At 38.1% G+C, this 24746-nt stretch overlaps 1 protein-coding gene across 4 annotated transcripts in view; it reads left to right on the top strand.

The window, feature by feature from the left end:
* The window catches only part of LOC124803595, a 38296-nt gene extending 14010 nt beyond the window's left edge, over nucleotides 1-24286 (top strand). For all 4 annotated transcript variants that reach the window (XM_047264686.1, XM_047264687.1, XM_047264688.1 and 1 more), the window contains exons 3-4: nucleotides 3060-3435; nucleotides 22579-24286. In XM_047264686.1, the coding sequence (XP_047120642.1) occupies nucleotides 3060-3435; nucleotides 22579-22791 (589 nt within the window). In that variant the 3' untranslated portion in view covers nucleotides 22792-24286. The remainder of the gene's footprint in view (nucleotides 1-3059; nucleotides 3436-22578) is intronic.
* Nucleotides 24287-24746: the final 460 nt, after the last annotated feature.

Genomic DNA, 24746 nt, shown 5'->3' with positions numbered 1-24746 from the left:
CAATGGTACTGAAATATATTCCTCTTCTGCAACTGTAATAAGCGACTTATTTAGACCAGACGCGTTTTTCTCTTTTGAAGCATCTTCAGTCGACAGTATTTTGTCTCCTCCTTTGCGAAGTCACCTTTCGTAGTTTTGTGCTGCGGTAACACAATATTCAACGTTTGTGTTGGCTGATCAGTGTTTTAGCAAATAAATGATGTTTGTGTGTGCCACACACAAAAATTATATTTGACATAGCTCAGAGCACTTCACTGATAGACGGTATATTCAAGTCCTAATGTTTTTGTAAGTCCACAGTTTTGTTTAATGTATTTTGTCTACTTCCTTTTGATTGATTGAAGTGCTTTAAAATAAAGCCAAACGTGCTCAGTGTAAATAAAACTTTTGTTACAGTCGCGAAAGACGGAATATTTCTCAATATTACATACAACACCTATGTGGTACTTAAATTAAATGAGATATTGTTATACAGTAAATTTTATATGAAATTTACGTATCTTGTCCACATTTCATTCTCAACATGTGGCAACTAGAATCGACCATACGGAAAGTATACTCTATGGACTTTTACCTCTGCAAACTCTTCAAAATTTCGTGCAATGGTTTAATATATTTAATGCTGCATAATAACTGCTTGAATATCGAAACAAAATTAAGTCATTTATTGGGGGAAGGTATCAGTCAAGAAGATGTGTAAACATCTAATTTTTGGGGCAAATAGTTTTTGTGGAATCGAATGATAAAGAGTGTCAAAGCAGTCGGAACATCATGTGTCAGCACAGGCGAGCAGTGCAGTGAGAAAATCGCGCACAGCGCGGAATGCGGGGAGCACGTCTCTGTAGCAGCGAAAGGGTTAATGCTGCCGTGGTGGCTTTACTTCATGAACTGCGCGCTCCCCCCTAAACGTAAGCTTGCGAGCTATGCTATACTATGGCGCTGCTTCTATTGGCGCGTGCGTCGTGTACAACTGGCAACGCAGCAATCTCCCGCGTCTGGGCGGGCATGCGCGAGCCGCCAAGATAGAAGAATTGAACTATAGGAAGAGTAAGTTTTCATTACTGCTAGCAGTATCCATGTTCCCGGATAAACAATTACATTATTACTGTTTACATTATGTTGTTTTTACGAGAAAGTTTCTAATGAAGTTCACAGGTTCTTGAGTGCTGATTACACTCTAACTGTGTTAGTTGGCATGCATTTCACTTATGGGGAGGCACGACACAACAGGTACCTGTACGCAAAACTTTTCCCGGGATGGAGGTTACCAAATCAAAAGTATGAAACTTATTGGCTGACAACTATCTTTGGAGCATAGAATTTTACCAATGGAGTCTACACCAAGCTGTAAACATCTCTGACTTCCAAACATGCATTTTATTTTCTGAGATGGCTGCCTTCACATGGATAGGAATATTCAACAGTGGCACTAATCGTGTCTGGGAGTTGGAAAATCGTAAGGCAAATGACATGTTCCACTGACAGAGATTTACCATAAATGTGTGGGCTAATATTGTTCACAACCATTTGATTGGGCTGAATCTTCTGCCTACCAGAAGGTGGAGGAAATTACGTTATCTTTCTCCATGAAGTACTAGCAAAAATGTTGGAGAATGTCTTACTAGCAGTCAGACAATGATTATGGTTCCAGCGTGATGTGTCCCCACCACACTTTGCTGCTGATGTCGGAGAACATTGAGACAATGTTTTCCCCAATTGTTGGATTGGGAGAGCCTGTTGTGGCTAACATACTAGATCAACATTGTTACTATGAATTTCTTTTTTGCTAATGGAGATGGAGTGTTTGCTGTATGAGATACCAATAGATACTCCAGAATAGCTGATTGCCCACTTGAGCGAAGCTGCAGCCATTGTTTGTGAAACACGTGGTTGTTTTGACCATGAAAGACAGTCATTCACATGCAGATATCAGCATTGTGTTAGTGTAAATGGACAACATTTTCAACACTTCTAAAATGATATTAATCACATTGCAGCTTGAACATTATCTGCAAATATCACTAATGCAAAAGCCATGGCCCTGCATGGGGTAATGGTGCACCTTTGATGTTTTGTGACATGAAAAAAGTTTTTCTTTTTATCTCATTGAAACACATTAAAATTTTGTATACATATTTTTTTTAAATCCTGTATTATTCTCTGTAACATAGGAATTGAAAATCATAAATTGAATGTGCATATATTTTTTTCCAAATCTGAGTGATACTTTTCCACAAAAGTGGTGTATAGTTGCAGATATGCAGATTGTAAGACATTGATTGAAAACCTATTTTCACACTTAGCTGATTTTGGCCAATATGGCCATTTTCAAATGATTGGTATATGCATATGTATCAGGAACCAAATTTCTTGTGGGTCTGCATACTAAAATTAATATTTTTCACTTCATTTTCCAATGTATCAGACCATACGAGGCAACATTTACTTATCAGCATTTGTGTTATGTCAGTCACATCTTTCATATTTAGTGAGAGCACATCCAAATTAATTTGTCTTCAATAATAATAGTTCATGTTTTCTGTGTTCTTCTCCCCAGTTTTTACAATTTATCTATAAATAAGTGTTGATGAATATGAGATTGCTAATCAAACCCAAAGATTACAACTTTTGTAACAAAATCGTTTACAGCATATAACCTTATGTCAGATTTCACTATTTACCAGTGAAAAGAAAACTTTGGCGTAGGCATAGGCATAGGAAATGATATGTAAATGTGTGTGTGAACATATTTATCCCTCCCTCCCTCCCCCCTACCTCAAATCAACCCACTCCCTCCTTTGATATGGAACATCTTCAGCTTGAGGTGAATTTCTCTGATCTGCAATACTATAATTTTACTGTAAATCTTGCTTTAAAAAAATCTTATAATACTCATTTGTTTGTTAAATAATGTACTCTGATGGCATCCCCCACATTTAACATTGCTGCCTATTCACAAGTAAAATATTTAATAGAGCAGCTATGGATATAGCCAATTTTGTTTTAGATAACTATTTTATCCTGAAGATCACTGCATAAAAATTTTCTTTTTCTTACAGGTCTGTTTTGGGGCTCAGCTTAACAAATGTATATGCCCAAGAAAACATGATATTGTTTGACTTTACAACACGTAAATCTCTGCAGGATTGGTATGAAGTATCTGATACAGTGAGAACTGTGGGAATGTCAAAAGCTGTGCTTGCACTGCAAAAAACACAGATATTTCAACGTGCTGTGTTTTTTACAATGTTGAATCCTCAGCCTAATGGTGCAGGATTTGCTGGTGTACAGACGAGGACTGACATAAATCTTCAGGACTATAATAAGCTTTTGCTGCATGTTCGGGGTCAAGGCAGTAACTCAGGCTACAAAGTAGTCCTCCATCATAAAGGACTTAATTCTGAGCCACATCCATCATATGAACAGTTATTTACAGTGAGTTCTTAGTATTGTAATGAAAATACCATACAAAAATTGTTTTCCTCTTTTCAAGGACTGTTCCAGAATGAATCATTCAGTCTGTGCTATAGTGCACAGTTTTGCAAAACTTGCAGATATATGCTCTGTAACAAGAAGTGCAATTATTTTCATGACATCATATTCATTGGCTTTGACACTAATTGTAACCATGGAAAAATGTAGAGTAAAATCTGACAGACATTTGGTTTCAATGGGATGGGGTGGGCTATGCATGAGAATTATCAGATTTCTTAACCAGAAAAAACTATTCATGCTGGAGATAGTTAAAAGAAACGATCTGAAAGACATAATTGCTGAAGATTTGGGTGTTCTAAACAGGGGTATATTTCAAAAGAACCTTTTTTAATCCTACCTCCTTAGAAACTAAAAAGTACTGGAGCAGTGTGGTCAAAAATCACAGCCCTTTGAACAAAAGAAACAGTATTGAAACAACTGAAAGTTAAATCATAAATAATTCATCAGATCTACAGGAGGTCTAGTTCAGATGAAACCGTTGGTTGTAAATTTTATCTGCCTGGAACAGTGTGCCATACAACATATATAAACTGGAGGAGAGGCAGGTGAAGTGATTGCTCACTACATTCACTCATGTCACTGGAGTGTGCTGCCATCTTTGAAATTATTTATACCTAGGGACAATGGAAGTGAATGCAAACCTGCTGTGATGTACAATACTTTGCATTACAATTGTCTTAAGAGTGCCCACTGGGCTTCTGATTGCAAATCCATTAGCTGTCATACTTGCAGAGAATGACATCACACATTGCTATAAACAGGATCACAATGCATACAAGATGGCACAAGGAAGGACTGTCCGAGTGACATACATCATGTGGACAACGGCAAACACAAATAAATTATACTGACTTATTGTTAACTAAAGGTAAGCAAGAGTTAACACCTGTTCCTTATGACAGTGAATATAAAGTTGCAACACAGCAGTCGCAAATGGCACACTTGTTGTTTTCTGTTTGATTTTGGGCTGCAGTCATGTTTCATATCAGAGGCCTGCAGAGATGGCACATCATATTCAAGGAACAGGTGTAACCCTCTTAGAAACAAAACACCTCATCTCTATAGATGTGGCTCCTGGATGAGCAATGATTTCCTGTCTGTCAAATGTTAAGTTTTGCCAGAGACAACTGTTCCTTTGCAAGAACAAACAATCGAGCTTGATAGATGGAACTTGTGAACATAAAACTTGCTGAAACAAGAATTTTTGCCATCTGGTAAGATTGAATTATTGCTAAGAGCTGAATTTTGTTGAAACATTCAGAAGTCAAGACCTATCTCTAGATGAGCTGATCATTCTGTGTTTCAGGAGCCTGAGTTAGATTGGATCATATAAGGCCAGTATGAAACAGTAGAGCACACCAATGTGTCACAGCAGCCAGTCATGTCATGCTTTGTAAGAGCAGACACTGACGGTCAAACATTCTTGAAGAAATCCTGAATATAGAAGAGTTAATTTGCATAACAGTGATGGAAAGTGTGGTGAAGCACTTTTATTCACAATTATATGAGTAGTCATAAATCAAGACACACATCTTTGTCATTTAATGTACAAGGCAGTCAGCTGCATGGTGACATGTGGACCACGAGGATATGAAAGGCGACCAACATGTTGCATTCAGTGCTTTTCTCACATTGGGAGTGATTGTACTGCTAGGCACCCATGGACGGAATTACTGCTGCCCATTCACTTCAGGTAAAAGTAACTCCACAGAGGGCAGCACTCACCAGCGATTGAGTTGAATGTAGCAACCAAATGTACCCAGATTAATTTTCTTACAATATGCTACAAATAATATGAAGTCCTGCTGAAGCATGAAAGAGAAATCAGGAAAGTACACAGATCACTATTTCCTTCAACAAGCTATTCTGTCAGTCACTAAGCTTGTTGCACTTGGAAAGAAGTAGAGTTTGGTACTGGTTCTTGAAAATTACAATCATGTATGAGCAGTACACTGAGCTAGTTGAAATGAAGCACACAAAGAAAAGAAAACATTCAAGATAAAAGAACAAATACAGTGCTTTAGCATCACTTCACTTGGTAAAGGACACAGTTTGTAGCTTGGTTGCCTGAAAATCCTCTTGTGGTGTGCGAATGATGAACACACACACACACACACACACACACCATTCCATTGCATCCAGGATGTACTCCTTCAGTGATAGCTATCTTCAAGCATAAGAGTGTCAGGCTGTCTTACCTTGCTGCAACTAATGCACTGCATTTTGACTTGGGGTTGTCCTCTTGGCCTGCTAGCACAAGTGATGTAGATAGACGGTCAGCATTGCCAAATGATCCGGAGCTCTCACCTTACCAGTTCCCACCTTAAGAGCAAGCTCAGACCTGTTGTACTTAGAACTGGCTTAGGGATACTTGTGACTCTGTTTCCAGTCAGGAATTGACCTGGGGTGAGGACTTGGGGATCAGTAGGAGCACAAGACAGTGGTGTGAAAGATCAAGAAATCACGTACAGCTCAATTTGACAAGTCAGTATTGTCAGCTCTTTGAATTTTAGTCACAAGTTTGCCACAAGTGGTACTTGAAAGACTTCTCTCTTGCTTCCCACATTCTGCTAAAGTCACAATGCCAGAGGAATGAAGTATGAAGTGCTAGTTGATTCAGTCTTCATTCACAAAAGGTTTTCACCTGTTTCTGCTTGGAGTGAATACTCACAGAAATTCATAACTTGCAGGATTTGTGACTTGCCCCAACAAAATTTGCCCCTTTGTAACTGTAGAGATTTTAGCATCTACATCATGATACAGATCTTATTAAGTCTGACAGGAATACATCAGTAGTCATGTTTCTAATATCTCCAGTTACACTGCATCTGTCGGCAGGCTACAACTAGGTCAACATAGCAATTTTTCTTTAGTTTGTGTAATCATGAGCTAGTCTTCACATAAAATGATTAAATACCTTAGTTGAAAGGTCTCACAGCTTCTACAAGTTAGTGCTGCAAGCCTCCCAAGTGCTGTTGTGCAGGCCTTGCCCTCAGTTCCTGACAAGTGAAGTACTGATGGAGAAATGCCAGATGGCACTTCATCCATTTGACATTCATTGTGTGCTTCCTGAGCGATTTAAGCAACAGCAGACATCTGTATGGGAAAATCGACATTATTCAGCTTCCAAGATTGGTCTTGTCAGATGATTGCGAGGTAGCAGTACAAGTTGATTCTTCTCCTGATATGACAGTATTTTGTAGTATGCCTCCAACTCATAATAATTTTGCGTCATTGCTGATGGGAAGCAGTGATTTGAGCTTGGTATTTTTTTCTATTAGCTTCTTCTCCAGTTGGTGGTTTTCCATTGCATATGTAACTTCTTATGCTATTCTGACAAAAGATGCTGCGCTTCAGTGCTAGATACTTGCATAATTAATCCTGTTTCTTTCACTGTCCTGCAGTTAATGTAAACCTGGAACAGCATGTTTCAATTTTGATAGCTTTGCATGGTGTTAGGAAGAACTCTGCGTACAACTTGGAAGATTGCTGTTTGTTAAAACCCAACTAGTTTCATGGCTTCAGGCTGCATCATCAGGTGAATCTACAGATAAAAATTGAAGTACAGTGTCACCACATTTTTGTGGGTATTAAAATTAATAAATGCATGCCTAAAATATACTCACAGCATTAAAATATCGCAGGCATACCTATTGCTCCTAGTCAAAATTTACTACTCACAGAATATCATCAGTACTCCGGTGAGCGAAAGATAAAGAAGACACGCTTCATTCTTTAAAATCTGCCTGCACCCAAAAAGAACGATGAAAATATTTATAGTGAGTAGATGCTAAAATTTTTTAAAAAAGAAGCTGGTCTGGCAATAAAGAATTATCACTGCTAAGATGATTAATTGCGGCACAAGCATATTACTTTGTGGAAAGTATCAGGCGGCAATTACTTACCAGTGTGACTGCATGGCAGAACAGCACATGGCAAGGCAGAAGCGGCCTACACGAACGACAAAACGAAACTGACTGACTGGCAGAATGGAAGCTATTCGTGTGAACAGTGTGACGTCATATACTCATGAGTAGAAGCGCTGGGTTGCTACCTTTGCAAGCAAAAATAATACAGAATTTTATTATGTACTAACACGTAACAAACAATCAAAATTAGCCAGAATGCTATGGTGCTTTAATGCTAATTGATTATTCAACGTGAACTTGTCTTTTTTATGTCTAAAAGTTTCCACGTCCTCTAATATATTCAAAAAAATAGCTTGCTTTTTTTGTGAAATATTTTTAAATTTTCTGAAGGGCTTGTGATGCTGTGGTCGTCGTCATGTAAGTGTGCTTTTAATGCAGATTGCAGGTTATTTAAGTTAAGTTACGCCTTCAATCTTATTTGATATGACCTACTGGTTTGTCCTATGTATTTTTCAGGGCAATCGTTGCACGTAATGCAGTAGACCTCCTCTTCATTATATTTAATCACCACAGCTTCCTTGTGCTTGAGTTTTCCTTCTAGAACTGAAAATATCAAATACGCTGGAATAATGTTTTTGGACCTCATATGTCTGGCAATTTTTTTGGATATTGCACCCAGATGTGGTATTTTACAAAAAATAATGTGTTCCTTTGTCTGTTCAGCTGGTCTAAGTGTTATACAATCTGCCTCTAATCCAGTATGGGAAGGCAGATATTTCTTTTTCAATATACTTCTGTTAATTGGGTTAACAAATTCTGGACCGTAACATTTTTGATACACAAAATACTGTATAAACTCATATTGAGCCACTTGAGCATCTCTGGTAAGAGGCACTTCATACATGCGGTTCAACATGGTTCAGAATGCTGTAGTTTTATATTTCATAGGTTGACATGACTGCCTGTGTATAATAAGATCTGTCATTGGCTTTTGGTAAACATCGAGCCTATATTTCAGCCTCTTTCAGTCTCTTGGAGGTCCAAAAATGGTAATGTTTTAATTCTAAGTACAGTGCCCAGTGTACTTTTGATTCAGACTATTTAGATGCCAAGGAAGCTGGTCACTTTCAGTATTATTACCATCATATAACATGAAAACATTGTAAACATACCTGTTCCATAAAATTAATCTTCTAGCAGTTGAGGGACTTCTGTCATAAATTCTTGCTCAAAGTTGGTCATAAAAATATTTGCTTTACAATAGGCAAGTGGAGAGCCCAAGGCCTATCCCTATTGTTGTGAATGAAAATCATCCCTAAAATTTAAAATAATTAAAAGACAAAACAATTTTTAACAAAGCCAAGCATTTCTTCCCCCTCTTTAGATTGTCTCTCTGAAAAGGTACCCAAATTCTCCATGACAATACTTTCCACCTGAACAATAAGTATATTAGCATACATGTCGTCATATGTGTGGTTGGTGGTATGTTTACATCCTGTAAGTTGTTTATAAGGTATTTACTATTTTTTCTACTGAAATTAGTAGGATGTTGGAAATTTTTATTCAGATAGCGTGCAAGGAGCTCTTCTTCTTATAGCCTGCGGTCACCCCACCCCCACCCCCACCCCCTTCCCACCAAAGCATATGTTAAACTGTATGTATGAACTGTCCCTTACCAGAGAAGCTCAAGTGGTGTAATATGAGGTTATATAGTATATGGTTGTGGTTCATAATTTGGTAACATAATTAACAGAAGTATATTGAAAAAGAAACATCTGCCTTCCCATAGTGGATTAGAGGCACATCTTATAATCCTGAGATGAGCCAAGCAGAATAAGGAAGGCTCTATTTTTTGTAGAATACCATATCTGGGCGCAGTATCCAAAAAAATTGGCAGATGTATGAGATCCAAGACAATTATTCCAGCATATTTTACATTTTCAGATCCAGGCAGAAAATCACAGGCGCAAGGAAAAAACTGTTGCAAATAGATATAATGAAGTGGGAGTATAATGAATTACATGTGGTGAATGCCCTAAGAAATTTATAGGACAAATTGGTAGAAAATGATTTAAGGAACAATTTAACATAAATAACCTGTGGTCTGCATTAAGAATACATTTACACGATGACAGCCACAGCATCACAAGTGCTTCAGAAAATTAAAAACTAATTCACAAAAAAGAAAAAAAAAGCTATTTTTTGAATGTAGTAGAGGAAGCGGAAATTCTTGGACATGAAAAAGACGACACACAGTTTATGTTGAATAAGCAATTGGAAATAAAGCACCATAATATTATGGCTAATTTTGATTGTTTGGTAGTTGATAGTGTGTGATAAAATTCTGTATTATTTTCACTTGTAAAGATAGCAATCCTAATCATGAGTGTATGTCGTCAAACTGTCCACATCGGTAGCTTCCGTACTGCCAGCCAGCTAGTCTCTTTTTGTCATTTGTGCAGACCACTTTTGCCTTACCGTGTACTCAGCTGCTTTGCTGTCACATTGGTAAGACACTGCCACCTCATTCTTTCCACATAATAATTTGCATGTGCCACAATTAATTGTGTTATCATCAGTCCGGTCTCCTTGTTAAAAAAATTTAGGATCTACTCGCTGTAAAAATTTTTTGTTTTCTTTTTAGATGCAGGCAAATTTTATAGAATGAAATATGTCTTCTTTACCTTTTGCTCACTATAGTATTTATGATATTTTCTGAATAGTAAATTTCGAATAGAAATGATGGGTGTCCATGTTATTTTTTAATATTGTTAGTATCTTTTACTTCCCCCCCATGAACCATGGACCTTGCCGTTGGTGGGGAGGCTTGCGTGCCTCAGCGATACAGATAGCCGTACCGTAGGTGCAACCACAACGGAGGGGTATCTGTTGAGAGGCCAGACAAACGTGTGGTTCCTGAAAAGGGGCAGCAGCCTTTTCAGTAGTTGCAAGGGCAACAGTCTGGATGATTGACTGATCTGGCCTTGTAACAATAACCAAAACGACCTTGCTGTGCTGGTACTGCGAACGGCTGAAAGCAAGGGGAAACTACAGCCGTAATTTTTCCCGAGGGCATGCAGCTTTACTGTATGATTAAATGATGATGGCGTCCTCTTGGGTAAAATATTCCGGAGGTAAAATAGTCCCCCATTCGGATCTCCGGGCGGGGACTACTCAGGAGGATGTCGTTATCAGGAGAAAGAAAACTGGCGTTCTACGGATCGGAGCGTGGAATGTCAGATCCCTTAATCGGGTAGGTAGGTTAGAAAACTTAAAAGGGAAATGGATAGGTTGAAGTTAGATATAGTGGGAATTAGTGAAGTTCGGTGGCAGGAGGAACAAGACTTCTGGTCAGGTGACTACAGGGTTATAAACACAAAATCAAATATGGGTAATGCAGGAGTAGGTTTAATAATGAATAGGAAAATAGGAATGCGGGTAAGCTACTACAAACAGCACAGTGAACACATTATTGTGGCCAAGATAGATACGAAGCCCACACCTACTACAGTAGTACAAGTTTATATGCCAACTAGCTCTGCAGATGACAAAGAAATTGAAGAAATGTATGATGAAATAAAAGAAATTATTCAGATAGTGAAGGGAGACAAAAATTTAATAGTCATGGGTGACTGGAATTCGAGTGTAGGAAAAGGGAGAGAAGGAAACATAGTCGGTGAATATGGATTGGGGCTAAGAAATGAAAGAGGAAGCCGCCTGGTCGAATTTTGCACAGAGCACAACATAATCATAGCTAACACTTGGTTTAAGAATCATGAAAGAAGGTTGTATACATGGAAGAACCCTGGAGATACAAAAAGGTATCAGATAGATTATATAATGGTAAGACACAGGTTTAGGAACCAGGTTTTAAATTGTAAGACATTTCCAGGGGCAGATGTGGACTCTGACCACAATCTATTGGTTATGACCTGTAGATTAAAACTGAAGAAACTGCAAAAAGATGGGAATTTAAGGAGATGGGACCTGGGACCTGGAAAAACTGAAAGAACCAGAGGTTGTACAGAGTTTCAGGGAGAGCATAAGGGAGCAATTGACAGGAATGGGGGAAAGAAATACAGTAGAAGAAGAATGGGTAGCTTTGAGGGATGAAGTAGTGAAGGCAGCAGAGGATCAAACAGGTAAAAAGACGAGGGCTAGTAGAAATCCTTGGGTAACAGAAGAAATATTGAATTTAATTGATGAAAGGAGAAAATATAAAAATGCAGTAAATGAAGCAGGCAAAAAGGAATACAAACGTCTCAAAAATGAGATCGTCAGGAAGTGCAAAATGGCTAAGCAGGGATGGCTAGAGGACAAATGTAAGGATATAGAGGCTTATCTCACTAGGGGTAAGATAGATACTGCCTACAGGAAAATTAAAGAGACCTTTGGAGATAAGAGAACGACTTGTATGAATATCAAGAGCTCAGATGGAAACCCAGTTCTAAGCAAAGAAGGGAAAGCAGAAAGGTGGAAGGAGTATATAGAGGGTCTATACAAGGGCGATATGCTTGAGGACAATATTATGGAAATGGAAGAGGATGTAGATGAAGATGAAATGGGAGATACGATACTGCGTGAAGAGTTTGACAGAGCACTGAAAGACCTGAGTCGAAACAAGGCCCCCGGAGTAGACAACATTCCATTGGAATTACTGACGGCCTTGGGAGAGCCAGTCCTGACAAAACTCTACCATCTGGTGAGCAAGATGTATGAGGCAGGCGAAATACCCTCAGACTTCAAGAAGAATATAATAATTCCAATCCCAAAGAAAGCAGCAAAATACTAACACGAATTCTTTACAGACAAATGGAAAAACTAGTAGAAGCCAACCTCAGGGAAGATCAGTTTGGATTCCGTAGAAACACTGGAACACGTGAGGCAATACTGACCTTACGACTTATCTTAGAAGAAAGATTAAGGAAAGGCAAACCTACATTTCTAGCATTTATAGATTTAGAGAAAGCTTTTGACAGTGTTCACTGGAATACTCTCTTTCAAATTCTAAAGGTGGCAGGGGTAAAATACAGGGAGCGAAAGGCTATTTACAATTTGTACAGAAACCAGATGGCAGTTATAAGATTCGAGGGACATGAAAGGGAAGCAGTGGTTGGGAAGGGAGTAAGACAGGGTTGTAGCCTCTCCCTGATGTTGTTCAATCTGTATATTGAGCAAGCAGTAATGGAAACAAAAGAAAAATTTGAAGTAGGTATTAAAATCCATGGAGAAGAAATAAAAACTTTGAGGTTCGCTGATGACATTGTAATTCTGTCAGAGACAGCAAAAGACTTGGAAGAGCAGTTGAATGGAATGGACAGTGTCGTGAAAGGAGGATATAAGATGAACATCAACAAAAGCAAAACGAAGATAATGGAATGTAGTCGAATTAAGTCTGGTGATGCTGAGGGAATTAGATTAGGAAATGAGACACTTAAAGTAGTAAAGGAGTTTTGCTATTTGGGGAGCAAAATAACTGATGATGGTCGAAGTAGAGAGGATATTAAATGTAGACTGGCAATGGCAAGGAAAGCTTTTCTGAAGAAGAGAAATTTGTTAACATCGAGTATAGATTTAAGTGTCAGGAAGTCATTTCTGAAAGTATTTGTATGGAGTGTAGCCATGTATGGAAGTGAAACATGGACGATAAATAGTTTGGACAAGAAGAGAATAGAAGCATTCGAAATGTGGTGCTACAGAAGAATGCTGAAGATTCGATGTGTAGATCACATAACTAATGAGGAAGTATTGAATAGGATTGGGGAGAAGAGAAGTTTGTGGCACAACTTGACCAGAAGACGGGATCGGTCGGTAGGACATGTTCTGAGGCATCAAGGGATCACCAATTTAGTATTGGAGGGCAGCGTGGAGGGTAAAAATCGTAGAGGGAGACCAAGAGATGAATACACTAAGCAGATTCAGAAGGATGTAGGCTGCAGTAGGTACTGGGAGATGAAGAAGCTTGCACAGGATAGAGTAGCATGGAGAGCTGCATCAAACCAGTCTCAGGACTGAAGACCACAACAAGAACAACAACAGTATCTTTTAGACATTCCTTTATAAATTTGAATATAAACAAAATGTGGTGACACTGTACTTTGCTTTTTACCATGTAGTATCACATGATGATGCAGCTTGATGCTGTGAAACCAGTAGTGTTTTAACAGACAACAGTTTTACCAGTTGTAAACAGAGTTCTTCATAACATCATGCCCATCTACAACTGTGGTTGCCCGGAATATAAGATAATTTCTGATGATAACTTTGCAAATCAACTGATGCATTAATTTTGGATTGCTCCACTGGAATTACACAGGAATTCTATCCTTTTTTCTGGCACCTCTTTAAATGCATAACTGTTAGAGATAAATACTGGCCATGATGCAGTGTCTTCTTTAAGCCAACTGGCCCTCCCTTCATAGTCTGTTTCCTTGCAAGTCTGCTTGAGGCAGTCCTTGCAATGTCGGATAAGCTGGATTTTCCATTGCTGATTTATGACTCCCTATCACAGCTGTTGCGATTTCCTATATCTCAGACACATGATTGTTTCCCACGGATGTTTTCCACCACATAGGTGACAGGAACCACACTAGCACAATGGATGAGTCAGTCCACAGGTAAGTTTGTTCGATGTTGGTAGCAAGTGAGCTAACAAGGTGCTGCAGTTGTGGCAAAGCGAGAGATCCCACATACCTCCAAGATATGTGACAACAGCCTTTTCAGTGGAGATGCTTGTGATCACCTTAATAGTTTGACACCTGGGATTCCATGCTGGTTAGTGGATTGTACATACACTGATCAGCCAGAACATTATGACCAATGACCTATTATCAATATAAATCCATCCAGGCAAAATAGAACCATCATCTGGTGTGGAATAACTGCCAGTCAGACCCACACACACATGATGCAAGTGGTATCAGTAAGTGTGCTGTCCATTTGTAGAAAGAGAAGGTGCAAGATTTATTTGAGTTTGACAGAGGGCAGGCTGATGTCCTGGAGGTCGCCACGAGCATTTTGGAAACTGCATGAGATGTCGGGTGCTCAAGGAGTGCTATGGTGAGTGTCTCTCACACGGGGGAAAACCAAGGTGAAACCACATCCAGATGTCATGGGGTAGTTTAGCCACCCCACATTACAGATGCTTTATGTTGCAGGCTGGGCTACTGGTAAAACAGGACAGCCTGTCAATTGTGGTGGACAGAGTACAAATGTATCTGAACACATAGTACATTTCTGAGGATGGGCCTCCACAACCTATGACCCATGCATGCGCCAATGTTGTCGATGTCATTACATTGACAACTATGACAGAAATGGGCACTCCTTCATGATGATCATGTTTCCTGATGGCAGTGGCATTTTTCAATATGACAATGTGCCATTTCACAAGGCCAAGAGTATGGTTGAGTGGGTCGAGGAAAACAGAGGCAAGTTCCAATTGGTGTGCTGGCCCCTCAGCTCGCCAGCTTTGAACCCGTTTGAACACAGCTGGGATGTGATTGAACATTGTGTCAGAGGTGATCGCCTCTCTCCCTGGAATTTACGGGAATTAGGTGACTTGTGTGTGCAGATGTGGTGCCAACTCCTACCAGAAATCTACCAAGGCCTCATTGCTTCCATGTCATGACGTGTGTCTGGTGTAATCCATGCCAAAGGTGGACATACTGGCTATTAGGTAGGTGGTCTTAATTTTCTGGCTGTTCAATGTATACACAATAGCTATTAGCCTTCTCTGAATAGTTGAAGAATCTGCAATCTGAAGTGCCGATAGATGTTCCTTCTATGATTAACATGAATATTGCCCATCATACGATTCTTGCGCTGTATAGTCTCTGCCACGTGCTGTTCATATCAGGGGACGAGGGCTTGTACCATGTTAATTGACCTTTTTGCAACATGTTTGGTAGCAGAAAAATCGCAACATTTTGATTGAAACAAACAGTATTTGAAAACTGGAAGCTAAAACATAAATAATTCATCTGGTCTGTAGGAGGCCGAATTCAGATGAAAAAAATGCTTGTATATTGTATCTGTGAGGAATAGTGTGCCATATGATATACAACGTGTGCTCAAAAAGTAACAGGAAATTTTGTTCTTCATAAAGAATCTTTTTTTATTCATCAACATCATTTTGTCCCCTGCAGATTAATCACCCACAGATATAATATACTTGTGCCAATGTTTTTGACAATCTTGAAAACATGTCTGAAACTCACTTTTTATTATGGTGTTCAGCTCATTTAGCAGTTATGTTTTTGCCTCATCAGTGGTGACAAGACAATGTCCTGTCATGGTTCTCTTCAGCTTCTGAGATAGATAGAAGTCACAGGCAGTCATGTCTGGAGAATACAGTGGCTAAGGCAACATAACAGTTTTGTTTTCTGCCTAAAGATTATGAACAAGCATTGAGGTATGAGCAGGAGCATTATCGTGGTGCCATTGCCACAATTCTGGTCATTTTCTTCAAACTGCTTCGCATAAACTGTGTGTAACTTCCAGTTAGTATTACTTATTGGCTGTATGACCATAATGCAGGATCTCGTGAGCCATCCCATTGTAATTGGGGGGGGGGGGGGGGGAATGAGAAGAACATTCGCATGTGTCTGAACTTGTCAATTTTTTTTCAGTTTTGGCTCTTCAGGCAGATTCCATTGGTATGATTGGTTGGTTTTGATGTCATACCCTTATACCCATGTTTTGTTACCTCTTATAACTTTATTTAGAAGCTCTGGATCATTGTCAACTTCATTCAGCAATTCCCAAGCAATGTCTGTGTGATGTCTTTTTTGGTCAAAATTCAACAATTTTGGAACAAACTTTCGTGCTGCATATTTCAGGTCCAAAACATCTAATAAAATTGCTTGGCATTGGCTGAAGGATATGACATCATCAGCAACCTTTCTGATAGTGATTTGGTGATTTTCCAAAACTATTTTATTTACTTCTTCCACATTTTCATCAGTAATTCATTTTCTAGGGCATACAGGGCAGTTGTCACATTAAGCATATTCTGGGCAGTTGTCACATTAAGCATCTTCTCGACCCTCAATGAAACATTTGTATCACTCATAAACCCTTGTATTACAACACAGTAATTTCACCAAAGTTACAGTCAGTGCTGCACTTTATTCCATTTTTCGAGAATTGGATGTATAAAGCCAGCAAAATTAAAAAATTACCATTACTTATTAATCAGACCTCATATATTACATGAGAGACAGGTTAAGAGGCTTCTTTTTTTATTCACAGTTTATTTAGTCTCAAGCTGCAAACATAACAAACCCACAGAGAAATCAAGAAAGAGATAAATTAGACTATCTTCCTGTCATAAGTGCCCAGAACGTAGCAACCTCCAAGGCTTTACAGGAGCGTGAACGATGTCATTATCATCTGTGCAGGAAATGGAACACAGAAGGCACTGAATCATGAGGCTTGTGATTTACTCTTGTCAGCACTCACAGCATTAAAGCACATTTCATTATATTGTCCTTGAATCTTTCCATTCTTAATTGTAATCTGTTAAGCAACTTCTGTACGAACCAATTTTCATTGTGTCCTGGGGGTAGTTACTCGGGTGCTGTCATTGATATAGTTGCTGCCATTGATCTGTGGAGTTCTCTTCTTCTACAGTTCAGTTTCACTTCTCCAGAGATAGAGTAAGATTCTTAGATTATTGCAGGAAGTTCTTCCCAGACTTCAACCGTTGAGGAGGAAGTATGACCAAGCAATGAGCAAGTACTGTTGTGCTCACTTTAAACCTCGCGTTAGCAGCAGGCATTTCTCTGGGCATACAGGGTAGAGCTATTTCAGCCGAGTGATAGAGTTTATCTGATGGAGTTAACCCTTTCAGACCTGGATTTTTTCTGGGTGAAAGAAAATTTTTATTTATGTGGTAATGCCCTTGGGTGATATTTTAATTGTCTTGGATGCAGGATTTATATAAAAATATGTACCCAGTTGCAGAATATACTTTGTTCACTTGGCTTCATTTCATGCACTAAAATAACTAATTATGATATATTCTCTGTTGTAATAATTAGTAAAATGACCAGTCAAAAATTATCATGCAAAATAACAATAACAATATTCAATTACAAGTATAATATAGAAAACTAACAGCATCTGTGTATTCTGGTGGTTACAAGCTACTGCGTACTGTCTTGAGCTGTTGTGCATTGCTGCATTGACTTCCTAATATTTTCATAGTGATGCCCAAAAGATGGCAGCACTTGCTCATCTTGAAAACGTTGAACATTCATAAATGTGTACCTAAAGTTTCCATTGGGAAAAAATACTTTTGTTACAGCTAAGATTCAGTGAAATGTTCATTTCATTGCATCTGTTATCAGTCATGAGACCTATCTCGGTGAAACTATCGTATAGGTATCTGTCTGATGGTTTCAATAATTCTCTTGTATACGTAATATATCACACTCATCCTGTGTGGTTGTGTTAATACAGTTGACGCAATCAAAGATAAGCAGTTCCATTATATAACTATTTTACAGTGAAACCACAGTAATTCAAGGTAATGAGCCTGAGTGGAGCTAAAATTTGGGAAAACTTGAATTACAGGATGAGTGACAATTTTAGAGACCTTTCATTTAAAAATAGTACTTGATATTACACTTTTATTACAGTAAACAAAGTTATTTCATCAGTTAACACATTACTTAGAATTTGTTTTAGAGATAATGTTCTAGTACAAACTCCGACATTTATTATAAGCACATATTTATTAAATAAACAACCGTACAACTGTTAATAGTGTACATATTTCACTTTTGGGTGTGATGTTTTCATAGTTTTATGATCTGTGAGTTTTGATGTTTTTTTAGAACAACTACTAGACACTTTGATATAATACGTCTGATGATGTAGTTTGGTTCTGTTTCATGCCAGTCACCTAATGCTACTTCATCTGCTGCTACCTTTTTATAGTCTCCCCACTGTCAAATCTTTCCAGTGCTAAGACTTTTATCTCCAAGGAAACAAATTTCCTCCTGCTTTTGAAGAGTTGGTGCTCATATTGGCAAAAAATAGCAGGAACAATAATAAATATGTAACACAACCCAACTACATCTACACACTGCACTGAGACTGAGTAGACACTGGCTGACTTGTAGCAGGTGTAACAACAATAGGAACTAAAATGGGCATGATCATAAACAATGCGTGATTGCGCATCTTGGCCGCTGATCACAATCACTCCCCGCACATTTTTGATTTCATCTGTATTTTCTTATGAGGTACTCTTTTATACACAGTAGCCATCTGTCATTCATACCAAATTAAGTGGAGGCTTGGATCGTCAAGGCTCAAATTATCGAGGTTTTACTGTACATGTTGATGTATTTAATGGCCAAAGTTTTTAAATGAGTGACAGCTGTGTTTCATTCACTGACTTCATTTCTTCATCTTCATAAATTATTTTATGCTCATTTTACTAGGGAGAAAGAAGCATTTCTCCAGTTCCAAAGCTACAAAATGACCACTTCTAAAACCTCCAGTATTGCATGACTGATTCCAGACTTGGTAACATTTTAGTGCTAGCATTTTATATCACTTGATAAAGTTTGTTAATGATCTTTGTCCCTCACCTGAGATTTTTTTTTCCTTTTTAATTTTATGATATAATTATACAGTTTATAGTCAATTGTAAAACATTGGGTAGAATCCATTGGGAGTGATCTAAAGTGGAACAGCTGTGTAATACTAGCTGTTTCTAGGAAAAGCAGATGCCTAACTGAGCTTCTTTGAAAGAATGCTAAGGAGGTGTAAATTCTTCCATGAAAAAAGTAGCTTACAGGACCATTGCTTGAGGTTATTGGTTGTGAGTCTGGGATCCTTTCCAAATAGAAGGAATGAAGGAGATAAGGAAAAGCCAAAGAAAATAGACATGATTCATTAGAATTTGCTTTGTGAGCACAAGTGTGTAATGGAGGTGACCATCAGACTCCAGTGGGAGACACTACAAGAAAGGTGGTAAGATCACAAAGAGGTTCAACATTAAAATTTGAGATGCATAGCTGCAAGAAGAATCTGGCAATGTATTACGTCTTCCCATACATTCTATGTACTGGAAAAGATGAAAATAGCAAAAAACGAAAATTCAAGTTCATACTGCCTTTCTGAGAATCGTAGACATAAATGAGAAAGGAGAAATGTTAGAAGTATGAGACATACCCTCCACTATGCATCATAAAGTACCTTGTAGAGTATAGAAGTAGATTTAGATGAAATGCTTTTTGAATGAAGGTTGTGGTACAGCATCACTTTATGCAGCAAATCATGTACCTGAAGAAGAGTGGAACATTATAACTTTTGTTTCACCAGGTGTAATGTTTCATGACTTTATTTCCTGTGATGATGATATCCAAACTTTCCCAATTTGGATGGGGATGAGCTGTGTTATGCTCAGTGAGGAAGCGAAATAGGTAGCTGTTTTGTATATTTACGTGTGTGTATGTGGGGGGTGGGAGGGGTTGGTGGGTGTTATACGAAGGAGTGAGAAGATTTGTCTTCACCAAGTTTTGTTGAAGGTATGTGAGAACTGTATATTGGTAGGGGCAACTTTCTTTTCTTCAGTAAGAATTGAACATTTCTTGACAGCATCAGCCAGCTTGAATGACAACTCCTGTCAACACACTATGCTGGCAGGAATTGTTCTTGATGTTTACAATAAGTAAAGGAGAATTTTTTCCTGACTTCTCATGTTCATCCTGTGCTATTAGCAGAATACAGTAAAACTGAATAAAAAAATTGTTCTTTATTCTATCTCCTTTCTTTAAACCAAGAGTCCAGTAAATGAACTTACATGTGGCTTAAAAGTGGAAAGCTATTAAGCTGCTAATAATTTACATTTAACTTATCCAAGTTATGAATCTGGTCTACTCATGGCCTAAAGATATTACAAACATGGATCTGGTTCACTCCTTGAGTGCGCTTGAGTAAAACCTGCATTTAAAGGAAATTCCAGTTTAAGGGAAGAAAAATTATTTAGGTCCATAAAATTAATAAAAAATAGGTTTTGACATAACTTTTCTGTTTTTCAATTCACAGTTTGGTGATAAGGATTAGTGGATGGCTCCAAGCAGGCTGTAAAATACCACTAAAACTAGTTCATCCACAACACATACTTCACTGCAAAACTTGTTTGTCCCATTGATAACATGATAGTTATTATCATTTCAGCAATTGTTACCCTCACATTGAGTCAGATAATAATCCAGTTTTTGTGTCTAAACTTTTCAAGGCAACACTTTGCTTTGCAGATAGGAATTTCGGATTCCTTCACTTTAGAAAAAGAGGGAGGAAGAGTTTTTGGGGAGATACCACTTTCAGATATTAGACATGATACTTACCCAGAACACTAACAAAAATTTGACTCAAATGTACAGGTAAGAAAAGATTTAAATTATAAGTGAAATGACAGAAATGGATGGGAATAGAAAACCTGAAAATTTGTGATTAACTGGGGCGATAGGTGAAACAAATGATGTAGGCAAAGAAGAGAAACTATTACAAATAAATCACATGAACAAAAACTGAGAAAGAAGAGAGCGATTAGTGTTGAAATACTGAGAGAGAGAGAGAGAGAGAGAGTGAGAGTGAGAGAGTGTGAGTGAGAGTGAGAGAGTGTGAGTGAGAGTGAGAGAGTGTGAGTGAGTGTGAGTGAGTGTGAGAGAGTGTGAGAGAGTGTGAGAGAGTGTGAGAGAGTGTGAGAGAGTGTGAGAGAGTGTGAGAGAGTGTGAGAGAGTGTGAGAGAGTGTGAGTGAGTGTGAGTGAGTGTGAGAGAGTGTGTGTGTGAGAGAGTGTGTGTGTGAGAGTGAGAGAGTGTGTGTGTGAGTTGGGATGGGGAGAGAGGGGGTTGTAAATGAACTGCTAATTTGTACATGGGGTTTAAGAATTGCATAATAGTGTTGAACTTCTGTCAGTATGGCTAAGAAAGCAGTTCATTTACATCACAAATAAGCTGCAGTTACTCAGTACTAATGTTATTAGTATGAATAAAATAAAGCCAACCGTAACCAGTCATTGCATGAAAGATTGTTTGAAGACCATAGTGTAGGCTGTTCCAGGTCCCATGCCTGCCCAGGGGCAGCCAGGTGGGTACAGGCCCAAGTGGGCAGGGATGGGTAAGTGAGGAAGAGTCTGATGTGTGGATTTTAGCCTATTCACTCTTACTTCACCGGCCAATGGCACATAGAACGGGTGCCCAAGCAGCTTGCACTCGCACAGAACATGCCAACAGGGCTTTCTGGTGAGCAGCCTATACTATATGCACCTGCTTGTGAGCACAATCAGGAACATCCAAGAGTGCCCTGCTCCATGGGACAGTGTTGGAAAAGACTGCCATAGTGTTTTAAAAGGTACGGTCCTCAGTGTCCTCCATCCTAGACTCTGTTAAAGCTGCATATAAAAGAAAAAGTTACTTTCACATCAGCAGCACCGTGATAAGTGTGATGAAGTTGTTACTCAAGTGTTACTGTTCTATTGTGTACGTACAGTGCATTTGCTTTGTGTAAAACTTTTGCTGTCTGCTACCAGAAAAATGTGACAATCATTTCTATGGAAACTAATTTTCTCAAAAGGAATTATTCAGAGAATTTCCTTCAGAAACCAAATGCAATGTCATATTGTTGGAAATGGTTAAAATTTGTACAAACATTTTAATGATGATGAAACTTTGTGTTGCTTTAGTGGTAGCAAGATGATAACAGTTGAAAAAGACATGAATAGCAAGAAAATGGTAATCCCAGAAACATAAAAACAGAGGTATACTTACTATTATTTTTTGTTCTTCCTCATTTTTGTACTGTTTTTTGGTCACATTTATTACTTTTGTTTCTTTTGGATGTATCTTCTTTGCCACTCCCCCTTCCCCCCCCCCCCCCAAAAAATCCCAAAATCTCTCTCTCTCTCTCTCTCTCTCTCTCTCTCTCTCTCTGTGTGTGTGTGTGTGTGTGTGTGTGTGTGTGTGTGTGTGTGTGTGTGTGTGTGTGGGGGGGGGGGGGGCCCCTTGCTTCTGCACATGTGCTTGTGTGTGTTGGAGGGGGGGGGGGGGGACTGGTTGTACCTATGCACGTTGTTGATAGTGAATATAATGTTTGAATCTAACATTGTTATTTAAAAATAAATCTCTAAATTTTTTGCATCTGTAAGTAAATGAGTAGCCTTTGTTCTGTACATGTGATTTTGTACATTTCAGGCACCTATGGGTTCCTTTGGCACAGTAGAACTTCCTCTCAGTGAATTTAAACCTTATTTTCGTGGGAGGGCTCTGAATTCATCAGAAGCTGGACCATTAGACAAAAGCAGCATAACATCATTTGGACTTCAAGTTTATGGTGGTGTATATCTCCCAGTGAAACAGTCAGGGACGTCATCACTTGAAATAGACTGGATAAAAGCTGAAAAATGAAATAACTAAAGTCTTGGTTACATTTGGTTTTAGTTTTCACTTTTGACTAATGTTTATATTTTGTACTCATTTTTATATTTTGTATTCAGAATTTTGAAAATGGATATATGATTCCATTTTTTGTGCATTGTGAGCTCGGTATATATATGATTTGTTATCTGGAGTAACTGGAAGTAAAATTTATTTGTTAATGTTGTATAAAAAACTTATTGAATTAATATAATTGTAAACAGAACTCAATATATTAGCCGGGAAAAATAATCTGTGATATTTCTATCCTATGAAGGGAAACTACTTTTCCTGTACAGTTTTACATTCAACTTTGTAAGTTGTGCCTAAATTGTAACTGACATGCCAACCAACCACACCGATGACTCAGCAGAATTCTACAAATTAAACTTACGGTAGATTTAAAAATGTTCCTTACCTTTGATGATTCTTCAGTATATCATTTCTTTACATTTCTGTATTAACCCAATTCAGAATTCACTGAAGGCAGAGATTTTGGGAAAACAAGAGTATCCTGCTTCCCTTTCTTCACTGCAGGAGTCTCTGCACATAATCTAGCTAGTTCCCTTCACCCTTCAATTCTCTCTCTGACAAGGCAGAAGAAAATGTGAACAAATAATTATTTTCCATTTAACTTGCATTCATCATCACATGTGAATGAGTGAGTGAATGAACATGTCCCTTTGTCCTTTTGATGTCTTCATCATTAATTTGAATTGTTAATTCACGGAGTATAAACTTAACAACAATAAAGTTTTCTGTTATGTTGCCTGCTTATGTCTATATTCTTGTGTGACATTACATAACCTTGACTACTGTTTTCCCAACATGTAATTTCAGTGATTTGTTTAGCCTAATTGTCGTGTAGTCAGTACTTATCTTTGAAGAATATCTTCAGTTCGGTTACAGTTAACAATGTTATGCCCCACAAACAAAGAGAGAGTCTGCTGATTAGGGCATCAGTTTGCAATGTTGTGCTTCAGAGAGAAACCAATTGAACCAATTATTATACTCAAGAAAAAACAAAACTGGAATGCAAAGCATTAAGATTTTGTGGTTAGCAATGTTATCTGCTCAAGAAAAGGAATAAAAGAGGAAAGTAAAGAAGCAACCTTGAGAGTACAACACTTGTATCCCAGAGATTTTTGTCATTGTTTGCTGGATGGCAAAGAAGTTTATTGAATCACTTGCTGTTAAATTGAGCAGTTTTTGCATGTGAGTGTAAGAATTGGAGATGCACTATATAATTGTACATCGCTTTGGAGCTGGTGTCACCGTATTGGATACCCCAAAACATGGCACACTATTGCGATTGCTTCTTGTTTTCAATTTTTGTTGTGTAGCAGTTGTTCTACACAGTAAATGTTAAAGTGGTTTTATGAATAACACAGTGGCAGGAAGACCCAGTAATATGAGACATTTTGTCTCATTTATGTAACTTTGTTTTTGTTATAAGTTATGAATAAATAAAAAGAGAAATATGTAATGTGACAAGTTTGCTTTCACAATCTAGCATTTTCCTTAAATAAGGACTGAAAAAAACTGGGTTTGATCTATGTTCTCTTCCCAAAAATGCTGAGAACATGTTTTGTTATTAGTGTTTGGTTTCCAAACTTTCCTTCTCACAGCCAGAGATCTTTTTGAGTTGACTGATAGAAAATCTAAAGCAATATGACAGATATAAAACTACTACAGAACAACTAAACTGAGCAACCAAATTTCAAGTATATAAAAGAAAATATCACTTGAATGAGTTCACTTATGAATAAAATGTGATTGCTTTATACTTCAGACTATAATCAAAAATGTACCTGTAAATGAAATTAGCTGGCATTTTTGATCAAAGAACTTCCATCAGAAGCTAATGTTTTACTCAACTAACATGGTGGACACTGGCTTCAAGTTTGTGGCATCAAGACCACTTTCCTTATTATACTACCATGAGT

The sequence above is a fragment of the Schistocerca piceifrons genome, chromosome 1 (genome assembly GCF_021461385.2).
Source record: "Schistocerca piceifrons isolate TAMUIC-IGC-003096 chromosome 1, iqSchPice1.1, whole genome shotgun sequence".
Taxonomy (NCBI): Eukaryota; Metazoa; Arthropoda; class Insecta; order Orthoptera; family Acrididae; genus Schistocerca; species Schistocerca piceifrons.
Note: the sequence above shows the minus strand (reverse complement) of the source record. Positions and strands in the feature narration are given on the sequence as shown.